This window comes from Poecile atricapillus, chromosome 1 (assembly GCF_030490865.1).
Source record: "Poecile atricapillus isolate bPoeAtr1 chromosome 1, bPoeAtr1.hap1, whole genome shotgun sequence".
Classification (NCBI taxonomy): domain Eukaryota; kingdom Metazoa; phylum Chordata; class Aves; order Passeriformes; family Paridae; genus Poecile; species Poecile atricapillus.
Window position 1 is genome coordinate 163,751,081 of NC_081249.1, and position 27,808 is coordinate 163,778,888.

The 27,808-nt window shown below is 38.3% G+C and overlaps 1 protein-coding gene across 1 annotated transcript in view; it reads right to left on the reverse strand.

Annotated features, from left to right (window-relative positions):
• The window catches only part of KCNK10 (potassium two pore domain channel subfamily K member 10), a 53,329-nt gene extending 43,489 nt beyond the window's left edge, over nt 1–9,840 (reverse strand). The window contains 1 exon segment of the mRNA XM_058852389.1: nt 9,789–9,840. Coding sequence (XP_058708372.1) covers nt 9,789–9,840 — 52 coding nt within the window.
• Between the last annotated feature and the right edge of the window lie 17,968 nt (nt 9,841–27,808).

The following is a 27,808-nucleotide window of genomic DNA, read 5'->3' on the forward strand; positions in this document are numbered from 1 at the left end:
TCTGTCAATACTGATGCGGTCAAACCAATCAGTGAAGCCTAGAGAGATTATGCTGACCCTAAACCAGACGTTTGCTGAAAATTCTCCTGGCTCAAATAACCATATTTGACTATAGCTCCCTTAACCATAGCAGGTCCTTAGAAACTTAGAATTTCAGCTACCTACTTATATTTGGCTGTTTTATTTTCCAATTAAGTCACACTCAAATGGTGTAATTCAGTTGCACATCCTACTACTAAGTGAGAGGTTATGGGATAACCCAACTGGCCTTAAGCTGTGCCTCAGAAGGGCAGAAGTCTCCCTTAGGTCTATTATCACATATACTGAGCCTATACAATTATCTCAGCTATCTTAAATCCCCTTAAATGTCAGCAGATGCCTATTTTTAGAAAACTGAATCAACAAAAAATGTCTGGTAGCAATGAGAAATTCAGGTCACAAAGTCACATGTCAGTATATCATTGTAACCCTATAAAAAAACTCTATTTCCTATGAAGACAAATTAGGCTGTAGGACCATGAAGAGGTGAATGGGGTTGTTTCTGTAGTTCTCACAATTACTGCTACTCTCTGCCCAATGCTTTATTGTGCAATCCAAACTTAGCAATGTTAACATTTAAGTAATCAGTGATAGACCCGGGTTAACCTAGAATAACATCTTTGAGACGTTCCTGTTGCTTCCTGCATTTCAGCTGGGAGCTTCTGCAGTACCATTTCTTTCATAACTCTTTCATCAATGATGTCATTTTACACACAGTAGCTGGTGACTGACTTTTGTTTCTCTAAGATGAAAAGCTGAAATTTGAGAGGTTAAAAGCCCTGGACAAGCTGTCAGTATGTATTTTCTGTTTTCAAATCATGCTAATATTATTATATTACAGTATCAAGTAAGAAATAATCCAAACACCCTTCAAAAACATATCACTGAATCCTCAAAAACTCAGTGGCACAAGTTTAAGGTGCCAAAATCCAAAATCTGCATCCAGTAAAGTCAGTGGCATGTTGGTTTTTTCTTCCTAGAGAAGATGAGTCAGTCCTGCTGAGATATGAACATACGGCTCTAATAAACCTAGGTAATCAAAGCCTGGTGCTTAAAGAGCTGTGATGATCCTGTAGGACAGTGATACCATAATAATTTGTACTGCTTTCTAAGATTTTTTAGGGTGTTGTTTTTTGTCATCCATTTCTAATAAAACAGTCTATTATCTTCAGTGAAAAAATATCACAGTCATGCATAATACACAGACTACCAGAAAAAGAACTAAAGCAATTTAAAGATCTGTTAAATGCATCCATTTGGGGGAAAAAATAGAGGAACAAATGGAAGAAACATTAAGTGTGTTTCTCCAATGAACGACTAGTCAAATAAACAGATCATCATCTATGACAGATACTTAATTCATGAGATAAAAATATTTTGTAATATGTCCATGAGATTATTTATAATGTGATTTAGTTTTATTCACAGAGGAAGACCTTGATACATGCCTGAGGCACCAATAGAGAATAGAAAGATATTTCAGGGATTTTTAAAATATGAACTATAATACATGCTTACTTCTAAAAGTCAGAAATAACATAATGTGCTTGATAACAGTGAATTCTAGTTAAAGGCAGCCAAACTCATCTTTATGTCCTTTTTCATTATGTCTCTTTATTTTCTTTTCACAGCATTTTCAGCCTTATCACAGGTACACTCTGTTCATTCTGCATTTTTTGCACTTCTGTCAGTAGATCTTACCCAGTCACACTTTGGATCTACTCTTTCATAATCCATGTTTCCTGAAGCAATTTATTATGTCTCTCTTTGTTAGGTTTTTATTTCTTTTCGAAAGGCTTCTAAAATTTCAAATAGCAAACTCTCACAAAATGCAAAACCTAAGTATGTCTGGATTTCAAAAAAGAATTGAACCACATCCAGATTTTGCAACTGATTACTACTCCTATTCAGGACTCCAGATCCTAAGTGCAACATGTTTCGAGTCCTTTCATATATGGTATCTCACACCTCTTGTCACAATTCCAGCTTCCAGCAGGATGTTCCCTTTCCATTTTAAAAGCAGAAAAATAAAATTAAGCCAGGCTTGTGCATTCTTTTCCACCTTTTTATTCCCTCATACAGGTTTTGATAACAGATTCTATCACCCTACTAGCTTTTATTTCAACTTCCAACGCCATGATATACTCACATTGAAATTTCTACCCTAACCTCAAAATTGCACCAATGTTCTCCTATGCTCATATTTTAGGACAACTGGATAATACATAGTAACACATGTACTTGAGACATTTTGCCAACAGTAAGATTTGTAATAGCATAAGGATTATGTTAGCAATTAAAGAAAAAGATGAAATCTGAATTCTTGGTTTCAGTATTCCCAAACCAGGAAAACAGTCCCTAAATTCTGTGATGTGATAAGAGATTCATAGTTCAATTTTGAAATAACAAAAGTAAACAAATGTATATTTTTGTTTAAATATTCTGCATTGATATTTGAGTGTGAGAAAAGCAGCCCAGAAAGTATGTTTTGAGAATAAGAGTGGTCTATGGACTAAAAAGGATTGGTACTACCACCCTGAAGTACAAGGGTATAGGATATATGCTGTTCTCACTTGTTGTTTTATCTTATTCAGGTAAGCAATAAGAATTGCATGGCACATCATTTATGAAAGTCAGCAGGTTCATCTTAGAGCATGTTTCCCATTACATTATAGACAAATAACAGAAGTATTGAATCAAGGGTCTAAAAGTATCAAGGAGTTATGGCCTTAGCTAGGGGATGGAACTGCTAGAATTTAGCAAGGACTATAGAAGCAATGTAGAAGAGTTAATTATTAGCAGATAGAACTAGTTGGAGCTAAGACTATGTATCTTTTGCTTTGCTTTGTTGTGTCAGGATGGGGAGGATAAGGTACTGTAAAGATGAAGAAACCATAACTACACCTGAGCCCCAAAACCAGCCAGAACTAGGTTGGAGAGTTTGAGTTGTGGCCAAGGGACAAGAAAGCCTTCCAATAAGACAAAGGTGAAAAGCTTGCCATGAGGAAGACTGACTTCATCTTAGGAGACCACTGACCCATTTCAAAACTCACCGACTTATTTGGAGAAAGAAACTGCACAGACGTGAAAGGACTTTAAACTCATTTTAATAAGCAGGGATAGGTGGGGTTAGGTAATGCATATGTATAGATGCAATGAATAATTATATGAATATCTAAGTTTTTTAGATAAAAGAGGACAAGAGTCCCGTGGATTTTGCACATGCCTGTGGGAGATTCCTCCTTGGTGTGCCCGGTGTTGTAATAAACATACTCTCTCTAAGTAGTTAGAGGGGTTTTTGTCTGTGTATCAGTATAACCAATGTCTCAGGAACTGAGATATAAGAAGCTCTGTTTGACAAAGGCCAGATCCCAGGATGTTTCTAACTCCTACAGAAAACAAAGACCAGATATATTCCTATGAAAAAGGTACTTTAAAAGGTATTCTTTAGCCTTTTGCTAAATGTCACATAAAACTTCTATATAAAAACAGACAACTGTTCAGCATTCATATTGTCTGCTTCAGCCTTTGTTATTACACTGAGGTTATTATAAAAAAAAGGTTGGGCGCTTGCATCACACTGAGCTTTTTAATACCCTACCTTGAATACTAGTGTGTTGCTTATCCCTTTCTTATACCAACCTCCTCATTTTCTCCTTCCCATTTCATTCCAGGTGTTCACCTTATTTAGAGCACAAAATCTAAGGCCTCTGTTTTGCCAGTAATTCCAGGCACTCCCTTACTCTTAGGTCAGTAAAGCCTGAGGCAACAGCACAGTTCTTTTAAAATGAAGAATTTAATTTTGCTCACACTGAAGTGAGTCCTAGCTCTGGATTAAATAAAGGGGGTAAGAATTAACCTGTATCGCCATCTATATGCACTCTTCTGTCTGAAGCTGATATAGTCCACACACTAGCTACATAAATCCACATAAATGCCAAAAGCTGAACCAAAACCTTCCCAATTACAACTGGTATCATATATCTTCATCCCAAGAGCAAACTCCATCATTTCAGGTAGCATCAGTTTTCTCAAGAGTTTCCCAAGGGACTTTTCTGTCCAAAAGCCATTAACAGATTACTCTTGTACACACACGACAAAAAAAGAGCATTGGTATTATTCACTGAAATCATAATCCTGTCCTAACCTCTCACACTGATGACAATTCTATTGCTCTTCCTATCTTAGAATTACAGCTTCCTATTGCCTTTGATTTTTTTCATTCCCTTTTCCTCGCACTACAGATGACATCTTAATGATAGTCCACCTTCCATATTTCTTACCTTGACTAGAGTGCAGTCTTCCTTCACTAGTCTAAGAAAGCCACTGTCAGGTCTTTTGCTCTGCCACTTTCCTACTACTAATTCTACTACTTTTCTGAATCCTTCATTTTACCATTACCAGGGCATCTTAAAGACAACAATAACAAAACTAATAGCCATCTGCAGTCTTTCTTTCTCTCCTAAATCAATTGTATCTATCTCTTACCACACTGGCATCCACAGTACTCATCTGTCTTCTCTGCAGGCTCCACATCACCTTTAGTAAAGTTCTGATTTTTTCATTCTCTTCTATTTGTTTTACAAACTCTTCAAATTTTACACCTTACTGTATTTGGCACTATTGTGCCTACACCATGCACTTCCAGAAGTGTCCTCTTGTTTTTCCAATTTATATCCTCCTTCAGATATGTCATTTAAACTCCCTGCAGTGTTCTACAATCCATACTTACCAGGCACAGCAGAGTCCCAGTCTATCAGATGGGTGTGTAAGTAGCCAATATGACTTTTTGACAGAATTAGCACAGGGTCAGTAGCCTCTGACCATGGACCATTGGCAGGGATCAGGCCTGCTTTTTCACACATTACAGCTTCCCAGAACAGTCTTCATCTACTGAGCTAGTAACAACGAACTTGACAGTGCAGAAAGATATTGTCTAACTCACAGCTGCATTCTACTCCTTTTTACATATCTTCTTGAAAACAGAGGACAGAAATGAACACCTTTATTCTACTCATCTATGCCTTTCTAATCAAGTTTACCTTCTGCATTGGTCTCTTCAAACAAAAGAATAGAAAAAGCAGGTACTGCAGCAGTTAGTAACACTTCACCGACAGTGTCAATTTAATTTGTACTGAGAACTGATGTTGAAGATTTTTCAAACAGTCATCAAGGGATGGTCCAGTCCTGATATTTGCATGAAGGCATTTGAGACTCAGTTCATTGTCCCACACACATGGTATCCAGTGCTGCTTGAGGTGTCTCAGGTGAAGTGAGAAATCCCAAGGCTGGTGACAAAGGCTCGATGGAATATTTGAGCCTCTCTGAAGCAGTTGGGCAATATCTAAGGTGTTTAGATACTTCTAATGGGAAACTCAATTGTCTGTAAAGAAGCTTAAGTGATACTAGTTTCCTCTAGTTGTAAAGTGCAGAGACAACCTTGTTTCTTAATTGATGTGATCTGTGAATGATGACAGGCTGTTTTGCTCCCTCCTAATTGTTTTAGCATTTAATTGCAATGCATAAGCTCTTCTTTCAATAGCAGATTTTAGATTGCTCTAAACAAGTTAATTATATTTCACAACACCCTTGTGCATTAGGGAAGTATTAATATTCCTGTTTTCCAGTCTAGAAAAAGGGAAGACATGACAGGGTAAGTGGCTTCCCGAAGGTTAAACAGTAAGTCAGTAGCAACATGTGAAGGGAAACTCCAGACTTTCAACCACAGATTGAATTTCCCATAGACCATTAACTCCCATGCTAATTGTAAAGATGGCAATAAATACGTGATTTTAGAGTTCCAAACTGCAAACAGTGCATTTGTGAAAGAATGCAGGAACTTGAATGAAAACTTCAGAGTTCCAAAACTTTAGTGTTGACGTAAACATTGAGCTGGATATCTGAAAGACTCTGACAATCCATATCACTGCAGTAACAGCAGAAACTGCAGGCACACAGGTACAAACAAGACTGAATTCCATTTACTCCCTGCTAAGAGCATCACAAAGACATCCTTCCCTTGAAAAAGGCATCTCACCCTCACTATAAAAGACAGTCACACTTGGGGATAATTTCTAAGTATATGTGAAATTGTCTCATCTATCTTTCTTATTTTTTCCTACAAAAAAAATAAATCTATTTTAAGCAGATAATTTTTAGGAAAAAATTGATATTGCTGTAACATCCAGAACCTAAAACTCTGTTTTAGGTACTATATAAAAATATATGTGCAAAGACATTATGAGCCAATTCAAGCACAGAAAACAGGTGGGTATAACAAACAGCAGGAGGACTGCAAGGAGGGAGAGATATGAACAATTATGAGAATTAAAGTCTTCATATGCTGCTAAAAATACAATCTTATATTCTGGAAAGTATAGATGAGAGGTTGTAAGAAGTATGAAACTGAAAATCTGGTCTTTCACTAATTTCAGTTTTTACTGCTTTACTTAAATTGCACCAAATGTGAGAAGTGACAATAAGAGATTGGCAGATCAAATGTTTTCTGATTGAGTACATACATACTGATTTCACCAGTAACACAAAATAGCAAGCTTGTTTTAATAAAATGTAAGGCCAAGTATTGTGATAGCCTTTACTACTACTCAACATGTACAGTACTCCCTAAAAACATTCTTGAAGTACCTGCTTGGGGTTTTTTTAGTAATTTCTTACCCTATTCATTCATTGAATATAAATTGCAGGGGTTTTAATTAATATATATCAAATGCTAGGGCATATTTCACATTGGATTGTTAAGGCCAAGTCCCAATGACTTTTGTGATTGAGTTTGATCTGTTTGTTGAGGAGTTCACATAGTTTGACTGCCTGATGTAGTATGAGGACTTCACCATAGAAATCTGTACCCTATACACTTCCAGATTCATTAAATATTTGAAGACACTCAGCATTTACATGTAACACAGAGATATACTTTATGCCCAAGACACATGAAGATAATACATGATAATATCACAGTTTCATCTCCAAGCCCTGATTGTACCAGTTTAATGGCTAAGAAACCAGTCTCCCATTACTTGACAGACCATTCTTCATGTCAATTCTATTATTTTAAACATCTTCTCTCCACAAAGTCTTTCTATATTGATCTTTGCTGATGCTAACTGAGAATTCCAGTTCTATGCCAGATGAAAGTTACCAGCATCCCCTAATCTATCTGCCTACGTAAATATTTAGAGTTTAGTTAGCATTACGGAGTTGAGCATTAATTCACTTCAATGGCTATCATTTTGACCTGGGTTCAAACCAGCAATATCATCAATACCAAGCCAGCCATATCTACACAAAAAGGTTCCCAGCCTTTAGAAATGTGTATAATTTCTAGAAAATATTGTCTGGAATAATCAGGTCTAAACAGTCTTTGAGATGCCATAGCTCTCACTTATGTCCTTGGGCTGCTAGCTTGCTTGCCAGGAGCATCAGTTGATCTATTCCAAGTACTGTTAGCACAAGTTATCACAATTCCTACTAGACAAAGCTATGGAAACTTCATGTTCTCTGGCTGACAACCAGAGTAGTGCATAATCATAAAATACACTCTGAAATGAGTCTGGTACTAGAGTGTGAATACTAACTGGACATGAGCTGTGTGCTCTAATACTTAGGAGTCTGCATCCCTTCCCTTCAACTTTCTACATGTTGATCTTTGCATCTGAGAAAAGCTACTTCAATGCTTAACTCCAGAGATACCACATAGCATGCAAAACATGACCTCATTCTTGTATGTACAGAGAACAGACCACATATGTGATTGTAAAATTCATTTTAGACCTTTAGTTATTTCATGTAGATAATTGATAACATTTATATATACTTAAATATATTTTTGTTTCAAAAAAATACAACTCTGATCTACCTTGTCTTCTACACTCATAATTCTTCAGTGGGACTATGTGAGTACAGTGTCACTGCACTGTTCCTCTCTTGATAAAAGGATTGGGACTTAGACAGCTTTTCCTTGCCAAATTGCCTTTTTTCCATTCCACCAAATTTTATCTGTTTTCTGAGTCTCTTGGAGAATTAGAAAATAACTCTTTTTTGCTTCCTCCTTGGCAATACATCAGTATCCTTTCTGTCTGCCTAACAAAGTCAATACACTGAGGGGAAATTACTGGTAGGATTCTGAAGCTTTTAGCAGGCATTCAGTTTGATAGAGAGGAAACCTGCTGGGCTTGGGATCTTTTAACTGCTAGAGTACTCTGTGGTTTTGTTATATCAGTAAATTGTGGCCAACCACCTGTTGAATCCATATGCTTTAAAGATGATTGCTAAGCAAAGGAGCTGCACACAGAATGACATCCATACATCCTCCCGTGTGCCTTGTCAGAGGAAAGAAGGAAAGAGATATTTTGCATTAAAATACATTTTGCAATTCATGAAATGGATTTAAAGTAAGCTACAGCAAACACACATTTAGAAAAGCACTTGGATAGAGCAAGTTTTCACCACAAAGAATTTAGACCCTAGGATAAGGAATATACTGTTATTTAAATAATCATATCTCTGTTAGCACTACTATCCATGTGTTCATTAGGAAGATGAGGGCAGAGGAGGTTGATGTGTTGATTTCTGCCTTCACCTAATTAAAGACGTACTAAGGCTTAAACTAAACCTGAATTGTGTGTACAGCAGTTCTACTGTATTCTTTCTATAACATGAGAAACTGTTTCCAAAGTTTCATTTTGTAAATGTGAAGACATGGAGGATGACAGACAAATTGACCACTAAAACCAATCCAAATTAAGAGGAATAATCAAAGCCCATGTTATCTCTTCATAACTCTTGCAAGCACTGCTGTACAGCTACTGGCTGCCAGCAATTCTGCTGCAAACCTGAGAAATGGCTTCAAGTTGTTCTTCCCCTGTACCAATGCACAGAAATATGACACACCAGTGTACAAATTACCAATAGAGGTTTTTCAGTCACTTCTGTAGGATGCAGATGAATCTCCTCCCTATGTCAGGCAAGGAGAGTATTTTACTATGTTTTATTTTTAAATACTATTTGGATCATCTTATTGAAAACCACTGCACTGGTGTGTATCTTCTCATTCCACCATCACACAAGCACATTCCCTAAGATTGAGTCCAAATATACCTATGTAGTTAATCAAACTATCCACTTGGGCTGATTAGTTGTTAATAGGACACAGTAAAGAGTGTAAAGGTCCCTTTGGGCTGCCTTATTTAACGTGTCATTTTATACCATCCAAACTAAAGGTCTGTCCACACTAAAGGCTGTATTGTTGCAGCATTCTACTCCTGCCAACAAACATGTGCCATCGAGGAGCCCTGAACAAGCACTTGCATCTGTGTCCACTCCTGTACCACCCATTTAGCAGAGACAATGATCACTAGAAACAACAAAGGAGCCACTGCTAAAACAAACAATGCTGTGAGCCAGAGATCACTGCCATGCCAGCCAAGTTTGCCTTGAAAATACTCAAGAAAAAGGGAGAGGGGGAGGCAAGAGAGATATCAAATATAAAACTGAAAAACTTACACCTAGAAGAGGCTTTAGCCATGCAGCCACCCAACCCCATCTCTGAGTAGCGTTTTCTAATGCACTGCTATAGGATTGAGCAAGAAAGACTGAGCTATATGCCATGGGAAGCAAACCTCCAACGCCTCCTCCCATCTGGAGTCACAGAGTCTCCCACGAGTCAATAGACACAAGGAATAATAATATTGTTATTATGGTAGTAATGATAGTAATAGAGAATCACCAACCTTGAGGATCCCAGTTCACCTGTTTTCTTGGAGTCTCAATTGGAAATTTCATTGCTTCCTTTTTGCAAAGGGAGTAAAAAGAATTAAATAAATTCCCAACCTTCCTGTCTCGATGCTGCAGTCAAACAAATTAATTTCAAATTATAGGGAGCCTGCGCTGTTTGACAGAGGGAAACTGGTGGTTGCCAAGGAAAGAAATACACAAATAAATCGAAGAAGGTGGGGAAGGGCGGGCAGGGGAGTGGAGTGGAGTGGAGGGGTTTGCAGGCACCCCAGCACAGAGAGGGGTATAAGGGATGGACCGAGGACCGGAGAGAATCTGGAGGAGCAGGAACGGAGCAGACTGAGGTAGGCAGCGGGTCCAGGGTGCTGCTGGCTCCTGGGGAGGCTCCCGCAGCTGTTTCGCCCCGTCCACCTGCAGATGTCAGGGTGGCGGGTCCCCGCTGCAGCGCGGACCCTCTGCTGCGCCCACCCGAGGGGAACCCGGGCTGGAGAGAACGCAGGCTTGAAAGGATCGGGGAGTCGTCCAGCCCCCCACACCCCCAGAGACACCTCCCACACGTGCATAAGCTCCCTAGCCTAAGCCATCCCCCAAAAATGAGCGCACCTCAGTTCAGCCCCGGGCACTAGAGGGGTAGCAAAAGTCAGCCGTGGGGCGTGAGCCGCAGCAGCATGGCTGGGGCGCGGCAGGGGCGAGGCTGGGGACCACCCCGGCTCAATGCAGCAGCAGCCTGGCTCGCCCAGGAGAGCCGGAGCAGGAAGAAGAGAAGGAGGAGGAGGGAGCCACCCTATAGCTTTGGAGGGAATTCACGGAGCCCCTCTCTGCACTGGCATAAAAAGGGGGTGGGGAGAGCCTGCGAGTCCCTTTGTAAGAGGCAGTGGCGGGGTGCCTAGGGAGGGGACAGGCTCCGGCTGGTACTCACGAGGTATCCTTCCCGGGAGGGGAATGCAGGCTTGTTTGGCGGAGTTTGCAGCCGGAGACACGCTCGACTAAGCTACGAGCAGCAGTAGCGGCGGCGGCAGCACATGGCAGGAGTACGGCAGCATCCAGAGGCTCTGCAGCGCAGGGGGAGGGGAAGGGCAGGGGATCGTCCGAGCCCCCGCAGGCTCTGGGGAGCAGGACCGGGTATCCCCAAAGCCAGGGGACCCCTGCTCCCCCTTCTGTCCCCGATCCGCACCCTGGGCAGGGACAAACACTTCGCGTCAAGGCAATGCCTGGCACCGCGGGGCTGTAAGATGTGGCCAAGCTGCAGGGAGGGGGCAGGAGACTGGAGGCACCTCAGAGCTCCCTTAAGCTGTCAGGGGCCTTCGGGGAAAGGGAGGACACTTGTGCAATTGGCAGGCACTTGCTTCTTTCCAGATCTGCATTCTCCCTTCTCTTCCTCGTTCTCCAGGCTTTCCCTCAAACCCAAAACAGGCTAGTAACACCAGAACGGTCTCCAGTTCCAGTTACAATACATGCCCCAGCTCCCCTCCCTTAGCCAGGAAAACAAAACCCCAGCCCCTCTGGGGGCCTGAAGGAAAACTGTGTGAGATTAACCCTGTCCTGCCTATTCTCTTCCACAGTGGAAATCAACTCTTTGTGTGAAGGGGATCATCCACAGGGGATGGTTTAGTGGAGATATCCACAAATTCTCATATGTCATGGTCAGATATCCATATCAGAATCAATCCAGAGGTCCATAGACTTCTGAATTTTCAGGAAATGTGGTTGGGATCTAAACCTGGTGCCTATAATAATTTGTGCCTTGTGTTTTCCCCTGTACTTTTTTTCTCAACTGCCCTTTTTCTGTTTTTCTTTTCTATCTATTGCTCAAATGTTAGTTAACCTCCTAAGAACAAACAAGAGACATCTACCCTTGTGAAGAAAAAAAACAACAAAAAACTAAACCCAAAGCAGCCCAAAATATGTGACTCTCCTCTGGAAACTCTTACTGTAAAGGTTGGCACACTCTTTTCACATCCACATTGTGAAACTAAATCTGTCCTTTTTCCCAGTCTTTGTTCAGCCCTAAACAGGAAGAGGAAATCAGTACTGGGGAATCCACACTTTCATTTAGTGGCGTGCAAGGTCCTGTAAAGCAGCATGCAGTTTGAAGAAACTGGATGGAAGCAATGCAGCAAGTTTTCTCAGGGGAGGTGCTAGGAGTCTCTCCTTCCCCTAATCTGAGCACCCCTGTGGCTCTTGTTTTGTGCTGTACAGGAGGAGGAGGGAGAGGCTGCTCTAAGGGAGGACATGGTGAGAATGATAATGAGCCTGCTCAGTCAGACTTCAATTTGAGATGATTGCAGTGATGACATCAAGAGCACAAGGTATTTCCTTTGCAAGCAAACCATGATACATTCTGAACACGTTTCGGGATTTCTGTTGACATTACTTCTGCAAACTGAGTGGGAACAAAAGTGAGGGTAGCCTTTGCTAACTGTGTGGTGTAATCACTTGAATTATGGTTACAGTAACCTGAAAGGCTTCAGATGTGTTCTGAACCCTTAACAAGATCATTTATCAAATATGCATCAATAAAAAACAATTCATGCATTTATATACACACATGCATAATATATATATGTATGTAAATAACTTTCCCTTAGCATGCAAAAGTTTCCAGCTTACTGGCATCTTCCTTCTACATTACCAGGGAAAACCTAACATACAAATATTACTCAATTGTGTCACCCTAACCCAAGCACTACCCTGTCCCTCTGCCAAAACTATCAGCAGTTAACTGATAGTGTATTCTGCCACAGACACCTGTCCACTGAGAACTCACCTAAGATAATAAAACTGAAACAGTCCACTGATGCATTAAATTCCTGCTAAGACATGCAAGAAGTCTATAGTCTGGAGGTGAATTCTGTAGGTTAATTTCCAGAAATACATCCTGGTTGATACTGTCTAAAGAAGAGGAATTGTCATGAAAATGGCATGATGGAGACATCTCATATTTGTTTGACTTACTGCAACACTAAATAGATAATAATGACACAATACCATATTCATGTTTCTTGTATCCCTTTAATGTTCCCATATTCCCAAGAAATGTCTGTAATCTCTAGATACTTGCTCTACCTATATGACTGAAAAACCTTGTGGCAAATCAGTTGTGGTCTATCAGGTAAATAAATACATGACATCATGTAATTGTTTTGCAATTTTTTTTAACCATGTAATGATCATGAAAAACTTGCTTAATTATTTCAATGTCTCAAATCTGCAATTTTATTGAGTGGGCCAATTTATTCCCAAAGTAACTCATTTAAAATCAATGAGGTTACTCCAGAGATAGATTTGGCATCTTTCACTGACAGCACAGCTGCTGCATAGAAACGTAACTATTATCTTATGCAAATAAAAGGCCTTTCACCCCTCAGTGATGTCATATTCTTATGACAGGGAGAACTGGTGCCTTGAAGCTATAGTGTTTCAAGCTGTTACTCTGTCAAATTTCATAAGCTAAGTGGATTCAGTAATGTTTAAAGTTTAAATGAAAGATCACCAAGAATAAGAATTTTCAGTATTTGACTGGTCTTCCTAAATTCTTACTTCTCATTCAGGGTATATTGTTCAGACTTAATGTCCTCAGAGCTGAAAAATCGGTGCCTTACAGGACAGGGCCTGTGACAATCACAATGCAACAGAAAAAAAGCTTTCTATTGCAAGTCATTTCATTGAAAAAAAGAATAAAATGCTAAGTGTCCTTTTACTATTCATTAATAATATAGCATGAGTGATTTAGAAGTGAATTTGATGTAATTCAAAGAAAGCCATAGAAAAAAAGGTTCATAAATGCCTACTTACCTCTAGTGAGCAGGAATGGAAAAATTATTTCATCCTTGATAGCAGATAGTAGATATCATCTGTAACTTGTATGTTCCCTTTCTTAGATGCTCTGAAGAAATGAGACAGTGCTAGGTGGAAGTCTAGACAGTCTTTGTGTCATCATTTAACAATGTACTCATTTGTGTATATAACAATTCAGTTTATGGTTAACTATGTAGTTGTTTGAAATCTGGTATTTCTAATTGTGAAGATTATTCTTCAGTCAGTTTATTGCCACACGAGTGTTGTTATTTACTCTGAGATCAAGACAGCAACTCAAGTGAATTGCATCCTGTTCTTTATATTCTATTGATTCATTCTGCAGTAGTATTAATTTGGACATGATCCAGTGCAGAATTCTTTTATAACTTCTTTATTCTCCAGGAAGCTTTCTGTTAAGGAGAACATTTAAAGCCTTCTCTTTAGGATAACCTGAAAACTTCTTGTTCAAATAGTTTTCAGAAGTCTTAGTGTCATTAAGAATCAGAGAGTTAACTAAGAATCAGGACTGCACAAGGAAAGACAACCTGTTATTTTTGTTGTCTTCTATTGTGTGGAGTTTCTTATCACTTTTTTAAGTTATAGCCTGTGGTGCCATGTTTTCCTTATTTCATGGATTAATCCATCGAACAGAAAATTTACTGATTGGCAGAAATTGTTTCGGTGAAAACAGTGAATCTGCCTGAGGCAAGTACACATCAGCAGAAAACTATGCTGGGATGAACCACAGCCTATCTGCAGTTCCTTCGGCCAGTGACACTAAACAGGATACACTCTGATCCTGCCTCTCACATCCTAACACATCAGTCATCTAAGTGCCAAAAGAGGAAAGGGGGTACCTGGCTCACAATCTGTAATCATCTTCACCATTCTTGGCTCTTCTCCGGTATCCATTCCTCATTAGCCAGACTCCAGCTTTCAGATACCTTTTATATGAGTCCCTTTGTATGGCCAGCAGGGACTATAGTGTAGTTCCCTCACTTTTTTTTGTTCTATTAGCAAAAGCACATGCACATTATTAGTGTATTAGTAGATTGTATTTTTTTTTTGTCATGTAAGAAAATATTAACTAAAGCTGCAGAATGCTGAGCCTGTCTGAACCCACTTACATCTGTTTCACATTAGTTTAATTTGACTTCAGTTCAATTACTCCTGCATCATACTCATGAGAGAATTACAATCTGGCTCTCAGTTTTTCCATGATGTCCCTGAAGAATGCTCATAAGATCAAAGGCTGATATCTGACAAAAACAGCAAGCTTGATTAATAAAAACAAGACACCAAGTTCATTTTAAGCAGTACTATTCTCTTCCCTCATGTCATTTTTCTAAGATTTCTTACTTGATAGATACATGAAACTCTATCTTAGCCAGTTGATAACTTTATTCCATATTAAACAGGAAATTTGGAAGTCAGCTTTCGAAGATACCTCCGTTTCTTTGCCATTACCACCAGCAGCAGAGCCAGGAAAGGAAGGGCGGCGGCAGCTGCCAGCCCAGCCAGCTTTCAGGACCCTGGACAGGGACACCCTCTGTCACCCCGGCCGTCTGTCCCGCGGGTCCCGCGGCAGCGGGGCTGCGACAGCTCGGGGCTGCCTGGGGAGGGGAGAGGGCTGCGAGCCCCGCCGGGCACGAGCGTCCATGCCCCGTGTGACAGTGCCGCCCGCCAAGGCAATGCGGTGCCAGTGCAGCGGCTCTTTCACTTTGTGAAAGAACGCAGCAGCAGGCACGGAAGAAGAGTAGCACACAAAATATCCAGAAAGGGAATATGAGAGGCAGCAGATGAAGGGCTATCAGTATCAGGAGCATAGGACAACGATGTCAGTGATGAGGTCAGAAGGGAACAGGAAAACCCCAACACTTGAAATATAAACAAAAGATTGAAGAATAGGCAGCTTTGACATGAGAAGGGTAAGGATAAATAGGTGAAACAGACTCCCTAGTTTGAATACAGGATGAGGGATAAATGAGTGGAAGGGATAAATGAGTGGAAGAAATCTATTGAACCACACATGCAAGGTACAAAATTGCACTGCTTGAGTAGAAAGGAAAGGAAAATAGGGCCAAACTCCCTACAGTTTTATGTATATGCTTGTTGCACTAATGCTCCCTTGTTTAAAGCCTCCAGATATAAAAAATTAACCTACAAAGCTTTGCACTTAGAAGACATAGAGATCTCAGGCAAGAGTTCAGATTATTTTCTGTGTTGCTGCCTAGCCTGCATATTTCCTTGTTACTCTGCAGGACCAGTAGAACTAATGCAGCTACATGGAAGAATGCTTATCCTGCACTCTGACCTTACCTCCCACAGACATGACAGCGGCCTCATCAGCCAGTGGGGCAGGATCAGGGGCCATACACACCAAAGATATTAATGCTGGTGTCAGAAGCATTGTCTTACCACCCATTTTGACTGAAAACTTCCACATTTCTTAGAATCAATTATTCTACTAACAGCAGCTGTTCATTTCAGCGTTTTGCAATGCAGAATATAGTATCAGCAGCCTATTAAATGTGGGGATTAATGCAGCTATAGAACAGTTAAAGTAGGGAGGAACAGTCTGCACAACCATTCACTGTGACCAGTTCTCCTAGCGCTTTCAGTCGTCCCTATTTCTTTTCTACTCTGAACAGCAAAGGAAGAAAGAAGCTATACTGAGCATTTGAAGGGCTGACTACAACTCTTGCATTAATCATCATCACTTTTACAGTACTCAGAAGAGCTTTACTACTTTCTAAATTCAGTAACGTATTTCTCACACGGCTTCAGTAGTAAGAAGCAGTTCCCAAAATGTGAAAGCAATGGAATTGAGGTTGGAGCTGTGGAATAAGGAATGAAATAAAGCTTTCTATTGAGTTTCACTCCCAGCACTGTCCCACATTTTTCCTGAACCTTGTAGTCCAGGACATGCATTTTTTTCAGCCAAACGTAGAATTTCTGCAATCACTAGTTTAGCCATTATTTGGAAGGTTAACACTGGGAATTGCCTGTGTCCCTTTATCTGCACACCATTGCCACCTTCAGTGCAGGAGCTCTCAGGGGGAAATTCCTTTGAAACAGGATGATATTTCAAGCAAAATCAAATCAATAAATTATTATTCCATTGTAGGAAGAATGAGGGCTGTGTTCTGAGTGTAAGTTAAAAATCATCAATATTAATAGTAGGAACAGTGTGTCAGGCAGTATAACAATCATGAAAACAGCTCATGACTGTCTTAATATACTCACAAGGAAAAAGCTATTTCTGCAATTCCGAAGATGTGTAGCCTAACAGTAGGTGCATCCCAATTTGAGTTTCTACACAAATTGTGCATGCATATGCATCTAGAGTCACAAAAAGGCCCCAAAACCACCAAAACAAAAACCCACCAATATAAACCCATGAGGGGAATCTAGTGGATTTGGCAAAAAGAGAACACTTAAAAGATTAGATTCATTAGATAATGCATAATATCACCTTATAGAACAATTACCATTCTCCACTTCATTAACTGCTTCATAGTATTTTGTGGGAGATGTAGTGGAATTGCAACAGTTTAGATGCAACATGGCAAGAGAATGCAGTGTTATTCACACATGGCATATTCTCAGCAAAGTGAGAACCTCACTGTGAATCAACCCATTGGCAGTGACTTCTCCCAGTTAGCAGATCTTCTACAGCCTACAGACCAAGAGGTGACATGCATTTCATTCAGCTACCTATCAAAAGAAATATGTCACAGTATGTAATTATAATAAGGTTCTGGACCATTTGAATTCTGGTAATATAAAGGCAAAAAAGAGTTTATGTGATTTGGGAACTATAATATGTCTTTGAAGATAACATATTTTCATGCTGAAGAATGGAAAAATGTAATGTATATTAATTTCCTAAGCTAACATTTGCAGGTTGTCTTCAGGTAGCCTCCTTTATGCGTTTACGTTTGGAATTAACATTTCCTTTAAGCCCATTATGGAGTAATTCAGGAATGCACCCCTACAGTTCTAAACCAGCTGCAGTTACTTTGGTACGTAATGCATAGAAAAGCCTTGAGATCTGTTTAAAAGGACCAATATAAACCACTATGTATTTTGACATCTTTACATTGTATTTGTCTATATAGATCCCATTTAGTAATTCTAATCTTCCTTTTCACTATATAAAATAATGTGATGTAGGCCATATCTAGATCCTAGAGACTTAACGTTATTGAACAGTTGGATCAAAATTGCTTGTCTTACAAAAGGCATGTACAACTCAGATAAGCAGTCTGAAAGCACTCTGGATATTTTCTTTTTCCTTCTTTTAGCGTTATCTCAAATAAAAAAATTCACAAGTTCCCAAAGGTATTTAGGCAAGCAGCTCTGAGTCAATGACAGGTAGGCATCTAAATATCATGCAGATCTCTTAAGCACTTATCACCTAATGTATCTGTACTGTAACCATGCTAATGGAAGTAAAGAAGGAAAAAATTTAGCACATCTCTATTGGCCAGCATTTTGAGTAAAGAAAGGTGATAGCATGAAGGCTTTGCCACCATCATGATTCTCTATCTGCACAAAGTTGTAATGGTGGACTCCTCCGCCAAGGAGTTCAGAAGTAGTGCACAGGTGTACACTTATGGCACAAGATTTTTTTAATGCTGAGTTGGAACTCATAGCAGCTGTGGTTATAAAACTGTTTGTATAAATTGGACTCAACTAATATTAGATGCTGCTAAATACATAAAGAGCCATGGAAGTTTGCTATTACAGGTTCTTGCTAGATAGATCAATAATTTGCCATTGCCAGTGCCTGTACATGATATTTCAAGGAGAAAAATAATACAACTAATTTTATTTTCTTTAGCATCATCCAGCTCAGTATCTGAAAACAGTCCATTAGTTAAAGTGAATCATGAAAACCCTTTAGAATAAATATTATTATAGCCATCAAAAGATTATTTAATTACTATATGGAATGGTCTAGCACCTCATCTAATTTCATGAGAATTCTCAATACAGTGAAAAGTGAAAATTTGTTTTTACAAAACCCAACCACTTAATCAGAAGAAAAAAAGGGTAATTTTATGACCTAAGGACCTAGACTGGTATGCTGAAAAATCACTGTTGCTAAAGAAATTGTATAAGAATCAAGACAGACACATATTTGTAACTACTATTTTGCTTGATAATGTTATACCTATTATTCCAGCATTTAATTCAATACTAAATCTTTGTATAAAACCACCCTCTCACTCAATTACCACAAACCTCTATAAATTATACATGCTGGCAATTACATATCACTTTCTGGCAGTATAGCATCAACTTTTAATTATAATAAATATCTCATTCTTAATTTTTAACAGTCTAAAAAGAATAAATCACAAAGGGTCTTTAATTTTTCAGTTTATGTAAGAACAGAAATGTATACCTATCAATTTAACCTCATGCCTCAACATCCTTTTTCTGACTCTCATAATGGTCTTTGTCTTTTTGATCTTCATCCCACTGTCTTGAGAAGCAGTGGTCAAAACTGAATTAAACACAGGTGTGTTCATTAAAGACCTATTTCAACTTTATCTGCAAACTTTTTTTGCATTATTCTCAGTGATTTAAATATCATAATGCTCTTTGCTTCCCTCATAACTGGGTAAAGGCATTCACTCAAGGTAAACTACAGAATGATGGGAACCTATTGTTTGCCCATTTCTTGTAGAAATTTTTCGGAAACACTGAAAACAGTAATCACTTAAGTTGTGACAAGCTCTAAAACAAATGAGGTGATATTTAGTATTTATCTTTTAAACATATTATTTTCTTCTTCAGAGTTGTAGCATATTCATGGCACATGGAACCTCATTTTGCTTCACTGACTTGGGATGGATACTTAAACAAGTGCAATTTATGCAATTGTTTATGCAATGAACACAAACCAACAGATTCTGAGGTACGGGGACTAGGACTTTGTGCATGAATATTCTCTAAGATTGTTGCTCTTTCTCATGAATTTTTCCAAAATGAGTAATATTTCAGTTTTGGTTTTAAGGATGATGTCATTAAAACAAACACATAGTGGTAGGAGGGAATCCAGCTTTTGCAACCATTGGATACATAACAGTCTGCCAGCTGATACCATCTTTAGAGCTGGAGAGGCTGCCATGGGAACTGTAAACCAATATAGCTATACATTTTATTATATGACAAATGAGTTTTCAAATCAGTAACACTGCAGCCATCATAACACAGCAAATGTGAGTTAGTTACCAGTAATGTATTCCTCAAAATCTTCTGGAATTCAACAGAAATGGCCAGTGAAATCTTCCAATGAAAATTACCAGTACTGCCCACTCCCGACCCCTCCCCAAAAAAAAGCAATCTTACTTTATTTTAGCTTTAGTTTAATTGTAAATTAAATCTTTTTATAGGCTCTAAAGTCTTACAGGGAGTCTTGCATCCACTTCCATTTTATTTTGATCATGAGTGCTTTGTTTTATATGTTTTCTTCCTTCTCAGACACTTTATTCCACCTCCAAAAATTGCCAGTTTCACTAAGACCATGAACAACTAGGGCTACTTAAAACTTGCATTAAGTTTTAATCCCTCAAGCAACTTTTGTCTTAAATTGCTATCTCTTAAACCCCTTTACATATGAGATGTGATTAGGACACATTGTAAAGAATGAAATTACTACACCTCCAGTAAAGTGAACAGAGATTCTTTCCCCATAACTTTTACTGAGGTGGAAAGAACTTCCTAATATTTTCTAATCCATGGTATTGGTGTATAATTCATCGGGTACATACTGAAGAGTGTGTTGCCTTATGGTTGTCAGGTGTTTTAGGCCTTCACAGATTGTTGGAGTCTGAGATATAGAGTGTGTGCCCTTGTTTCTGATATTTAGTTCTAAGATCCAGAAAAACACTGAATTTCATATAATATGAAATTCATGAGCATGTTTTCATAGTGATACATGAAAACAACTGTTAAAGTTAGATAGAAAAAGCTAAAAGTGTAAGTGTGTAGATTAGAGAGTTTTCTTAAGTCACTGGGTGAAAAAGTTAGTTCAGAGAACAGGAGACAAGATGGAGGATTTAGGGTGTTGTCTCTTGTCCTTCTGTCTTCTTCATGTTCTTCTTCTAGATGTTTTTGGGTAATAGTAAGTGATTGGTTAGAAAATGCTGCAGTGCAGCACACAGGTCATGGGTCATTGGGTCATTAAGAAAAATAATATACGTGTCTATTGTTAATTGGGTATGAATAAGTATAAAGATAAAAGAACGAAGTAGTTCGGGCCCATTTTGTACTTTCAAACACAAAGTGAGCCACAAGGCCTTGTTGTACCATCAGAAGAAAGAAATGTACCAGAATGCAAAGAATTAAGCTTGTGCAGAATTATTCTTCTAATAAACACAAGAAACAAGATTCTAATGAGCTCAGGAGTTTTCTTCAAACCTAAAGAACTGAGATAAGGAGGGCTCCCCACGAGGGAAGATACCAAAAGAATTCAGCCCAAAGGAGACTGAGAAATCCAGGAAGAGAAAGAAAATTACAGAAGAAGTGCAGCAGAATCAGAGAAAGAGAAAAAGAATTTTTTAAAGAAAAGTTATACAGATGAAGGTCCTTATCTATCAGGCATAGCAAATTTATGAAGTTTCATAACACATTGAAGATTCTCCAGAAATCCTTCCTTAGTTCTGAGCAAACTGATAAAAGAAAAGATGGGAGAGAAACATGGCTCGCCCAAATGAAGCAACCAAGTTCAAGGGGACACTAAATAGCTGGGAAACTGAACACAGTATAGTTTAGAAAGGAGAAAACTTACCCAGGTAGGGAGAGGCCTGTTGGTTTGACCTCAGCACTCTTCAAGGATATATTCTAAAGAAATCAAAAACAAAGGACTTGCAGAAGTAATCAGTAAATGCAATAAAATCCAATAGGTTTATTAATCAAATAGAACCTGAGGGGGTTTTAGATGCACTTAGCTAAAAGGGAGACGAAATATCTTTTCTAGATAGGTAAACTACAAGGATTGAAGCTATTAGTGACGATCCTGGAAAACCAATATTGAAAACTTTTGATACCATCATAGTACTTTCTGTAAAACAGCTAGTTGTGCAAATGTATGGAATGTGAGAATGACAGAAACTGAAAGGTATTGCCAGTATATATTATAATTTGAAGAGTATTTGCTAATACTGCAGGTTTGTGTGGTACAGATTAGAAAACAATTGGTATTAGCAGCACCAACTGCAGAGGCATGCCTTGGAAAAGAAATAAGAATTGTCCCTATGAAAAGCAAATGACATAGGAAGAATGAGACATAGGAATATTGAATGAGCATGGAAATTCTTAGAAAATAAAATTCATATCAACCATGCTGAATTTTCTAGCACAGATCTTACTAGAACATATGAAGGCAAATATCAACTAGGGGGAATGGGAATGCTAACTTCCAAAAAGTGAACAGAAGAGCATGAGACTAATTCCACCTGAGACTAATATACAACATTAATTGCATGTAAACTGATCATGAATGTAAAGGCTTTGTATTCCTCTATGGAACTGATTTTTTGAGCAAACTTTTAAAGAGGACTGCAAGAAGAAATACATGCAACTTTTATGACAGAGATTAAACAGCTTATGAAAGAGATTTATATGATGATACTGTCTTTTATTAAATAAACCACTATAACACATAAGACTTTTCATCCTAATCATATTTTTCTTTCTTTCTACATTGTATAACTGATTTGCTTACTCAGAGCAAATTCAGCTTCTAGCCTTGTGTGGAATTGCTAGATTCCATTACAGATATTCATGTTTAATATTAAAATTCACAGGCCCTACTGGCTTCTGTGACATTATCTTAGGGATAAATATTATTCTACATTTAGGTCTCATCCATATAATGTAATCTGCAGTTCTGATATTTATTATTCAAAGGATAGATGTAATTTCTGTTCCTATTCATCATAAGCACAGTGTAAAAACACTTGTCTCAAAAATGCAGAAGAATGCACTAACTCTAAATGCCTCCATTTTTACTACCAACTATGAATTAAGGTGATTCAGACTGCAGCCTACTGAGACACCCCAATTGCTGTACACAAGATCACACGTGTCACTGACAAAGCTATAAATAGAAGCTGAGCATCCTGGCCCTTGAGCCTGTGAAACATCCATCAAACTGAAGCTCCTTTCTTTTCTGATACATTTAAATGTAATGGACAGAGGGGGGAAAAGGCTGTATGTCATATTTTAAACCAGTAAATTTCAAGTTCTGTCTAAATCAGAACATTGGATATTCCTGAAATTTTATGATGTCAGTAAAAACATGGAAGTTTAGTGTGTAGTAGATGTTTTCCTTGGAACTCCATTTTGATTCTGGCCATTTTCTTGGCTATTGCTTTCTTTCACACATACTTAAAAGTGGTTAATGTGACTAAAATTGCTATTACTTATGAAATTTTGCATGCCAGCTATTGTCTCTGTCTGTTTCCTTCATCTTCCAGTTTGTATAAACACACAGGCTTTTATGAAGTTAATGTATAAATATTACAGTACATTTTTAAGGATAAATAATACCCCCACACTCTCCTAAGTGGGAATTTAAGCCCGTTTCTAGTAAAACCATTTTTCACATTCATGCAGATATTGAAAATATAACAAACTGGTTTGGAAAATCATAGTATATCTGTGTCTCCTTTTGTAGGCAATTCTAAAGACACCCTTGAGAATTTCTCTTCTTGACCTTGACAAAGCTGGAATAACTCTCTTTAGCATTTATTCAAGCATGTGTATGGATTAATTCATTGTCAGGTAAGGCTGAGCATGCTTAGTAGCTGAGCATGAGTAGCTGCATAGGAAGTGGATGGGCCACACAAAATGCCTCAGTGACATTCTTCTGTCTGCCTGACATGGGCTAGGTAGACATAGATGATCCATCCAGCCTAAGCAGGAATAGCTTCACTGAATTTACTGGAGTTGTATCATTTATATATGTCTCATCTGTGTCATAAGTTTCTGATCTTCATTGAAATATTAAAAAAAAAATTATCCTTTTGATTTTCATCTGTTTCTCATTAATCAGTATGAGTAAGCATTTCTATGTTTCACAGTAGGTAAATCAGTTAGAAAATGAAGAATTTCTTATGTCTAGACAACTAAGTTATGACATTTACATGGGCTTTTTTCCCTTTAAAATTCCAATATATTTCATTAGTTATTCCAGTCTACATTCTTTAATACCTAATAGCTCAACTAAAGTAATGAGAAAAGAACAGCCCTCAGCAGTCAGCCCTACTAAAGGATAGCTTTTCACCTACAAGCCTTCTGCCTGCAAACTTGCATGGGAACAGTACATTAACAGAAAATGACATAAGGAGAAATATAAGCAGATCTTGAGTCAATCCAGCTACGAAGTATTACATTAAGTCTGAGAATAACATCTCATACAATTTATACAGCTTTCTTCCTTGACACACATAAAAATAGTCTTTTATCACAGTATAGATGCATTATAAAACTCTTTATAGATCTAAAGAGAAAAAATAGTTGTATAGAGTAAGCCGCAACAGTGCGCATCTGCACAGCAGCTTCCTGAAGCGGTTTTTGTAGCAGTTATTCTACATATGCTGCAGGGGAAACTTTTTATTCTAAGGTGATAAATTTTATGGAATTTTAATACTAAATATATATAAACTTTATATCATTATATATTCCTATAGTTGCCCTCATCTTCCTGTTCATATTCCCCCTTTTAGGTTAGCTCCCTTATTGCATTCTAAATTACAAGGTATTAAAAACCACAGTTTTTAAGATATGAATCACCTCCTCTGGAGTTTTTTTGTATCATCTTTCCCACTGGAGCCCTAGCTTTACAACAATCTGTGACTACTGCTGCCACACAGACAATAACAGAACGACTAAATGCATTGCCATGAAGAAAGCAAAGGAGTCTGCAGCCCTGCCAAAACACATAACTCTCCATCATTTAGAAAGCTGCAATGATATTTGAAGACTGCACATGATTTTAAATAACTTGAAGAACCATATGACCAAAGAACATGCAGCAAACACAAGGCAGAAAAAAACCCTACCATCCCTCCTGGAAAAGTAATCCTTTAAAAAAATCCAAAATTAACCAAAACAAGCAAACACTGTATTTCAGTAGCTATTAAAGCTTTTTTTTTTCCCCTCACACCCACTATCTGAAACCCATTTCAGTTGTTTCAACATAAGAATTTCCTAACTAGGTAGCAAAAGAAAACTTCTTGGCCAGTCTTTAAATGCATTTAGAAGGTACTATGTCCTCAGACCTTTCAGGTAAATGTTTTTAGTTCCACACAGTTGTAGGGGAACAGACTGCAAGGTTGATGGTCTGAACGTGCCAGGTGGGAATTGCTGCAACTCAATGAAAGCCCTCTGAGAGCTGCAACGAGGGATTTGGAACACTGACACACAGACCACAGGCAGGCGGCAATCTGCACTGAGATAGGGCACTTATGCCAAATAAATACTCAAGAAAACTCATGAGATTTATTTCCATGATCAAGTAACTATTGTGATGAATTTAAGACTTTTCTACAATACTCTGTGAATAGTGTGCAGATCTGGTTGTTGGGCTATCTCCTCCCTGCATCTGTATACTCACTTGACTGCTGTAAGGAAAAGCAAGCATGAATGAAAATGGGTGGCTTAAAAGAGAAGACTCTCCAAAGAACTGCAGATTTTAATTTTCCAGGGTACACACAAACTATTTCTCCAAGAAAGCCAAATCTACAAAAGCAAATTTCTGACGTTATGAACAGATCTCTGTCCCAAGTGAGCAGGTAACCGAGGTCCTGCAAGACATACTATCTTTTTCAGAGGATTTGAAACTTGTCTGGGCTAAGCACGCAAAAGAAAGCTGACATCTTATGGGGTATTTTGGGACTTTTGGGCATATTTCTCTCTGTGTTGGTTTGTTACTGAATACTATGAACTGTATATTTTCACAACAGTTAGGTGTCTACATTGGATGATACAGAGGGCAGAGGTAATAGACAAGAACTCAATTGTTCCCTAAGTCCATGCCAGGGTGGGGACAGATGCCCACCTACACTTGCAAATGTGACTCTCATATTCCTGCTGCTTTCCTTCCCTCCCAGTGAAAGCACATTTTGAAACCATGTTCTACTGTAATGCATTCTAAGGGGAAAATGCCTGCTGAAATGGACAGACAGCAACAGTGATTGCTGTTTCTTCTTTTCAGATTGGGAAAGGACCTATCTTACAGGTTTTGACATGTTTTTGCTTCTGCAATGGTAAGATCCCTGCAGTGATCTGTGGAACTTATTTCTGTACTTCTTTGAGTGGATCAAAATCCAGAACTGATTCAATTTTTGTTAAGGCTCTTTTTTTTTTCTTTTTTTTTTTTTATGCATGTTATAGGACTTAATGTGCACACCATTATGAAACTGCATTACTTTCTAATTACACTCAAAATATATATTCTGTCACAGACCAAAGGGGGCCAAAAGCTACCAAAGGCCTAAGGCCCATAAATGAAATAGAACTAGAAATATATAAAGCTTTGGTCTGTGTTGCCAAAATTTCAGACACAGGACATCTCTATGATGCTATGACTGCTGACTGAGAGGGAACAAATGGAAATCACTACATTCCCTCAGCGTTGCCTAGAAACCGGGGGAATATTTCTAAAAATGCTTACTTACATTTATGTGGTTTTAATTATCAACATGATGGAAAAAAACATAGGGACAATAAGGAAGAGACTGTGAGAAATCCATCATATGGGTTTGTACAGAACAGCCTAACACCATATGTTGAGTACTACAAACTGAGTTTTTGGGAACCTGATATTCAGAATTCAGAAAAAGAGACAAACAGAAAAAAAGTCTTTTAAAAATATAGAAAAGTAACTAAGAGCAGCATTTTTTTAAAAAAGAAAGCAAACGGAGACAAGTGTTTTCTGTGACATGATCTCTGTAGTAGAGAGTATTATAGCCAACTGTATAGAATCCTGTATTCTTATTTTCATTCTCTCCAGTATCTTCAGGTATCTGAAATGAAAACTGTTCAAAGACTATCTCTACCTTTAAAATCCACAGATTTAATGATCTGAACTGTATCAAAGTATAAACCAGAGACCCTGAAACACAAGAACAATGGTAACTAATTTCCTGAAGCCCTTCCCACAAATCTCTAATTTCACCCTCAATCTGCTTCAGAGAAAAATACAACAAAAACAAATAAAATAAAACAAAAACATTAAAAAAACCAAACAAAAACAAACAAACAAAACCCACACACAAACTCATGGATTGTGTTTTTTCAGTTTTGTAGATTTTTCCTGGCAGATATTTTCTAAGACATTCATTGACCTCAAATCTAAGAGAAATAAAGGAAAATGACAAAATGCTATCAAATTATTTTGATTTGACAAGAAGGTATTTGTGACCTTATGGTTGACAGAAGCTGAAATGCCACGACAACTGATGGTTTTATATAAAAAGCAGTCAGAATGACAGAGGACCACTAGAAGATGGAGGACTGATGAGTTTCCAAGGCATATATTTCCTCCCATGACCTCTCCCAGACAAATTTGACACCAAGTACATTTAAGGATGATTTTACAGGAAAGAGACTGCTAAAATGATCACTACAACATGAAGCACAGAAATTGAGGCCACATGGAAGGAGTACTTCATACAGTTAATTGGTATGTCTAAATTTAAAAGGGATGTCACACATACATTCAGATTACGACTGAAAAGCATTTGAAGTATTTGGTAGAGTCTACATAAAGTACAGGGGTAGATAAACTAGTGGTTTAATCCAGCATGTATATTTGTGTGACCAAGTGGGAGCATTGATTGAGGCAGAAATAAGGAAGAAAAGATGTTTTCAAGTAACTTCCCCTTAATTTTGCTTTGATTTTGAACTACATTCAAATTCATTTTTCTAGTATGTAAGGAAGTGTAGCAAATCACACAAAACACTGTATTTAGCCTGTAATTAATACTAATTTCTAGATAGTGAAGGGGAATGTCCCTCCATCTGGGACATGTCCCTGGCTGTGGAGGGGATTGCAGTACCCCCGGCCGGTCAGTGTGAAAAATCTGTACACAAAAAGTATAAAAGCCCTCAGAGACTTCACATTAGGTAAAACAGCAACCTGTCAAACAAACTGTAAATACCACCCTGTTACTTCTTCAGAAAGTTCAAATCCAGC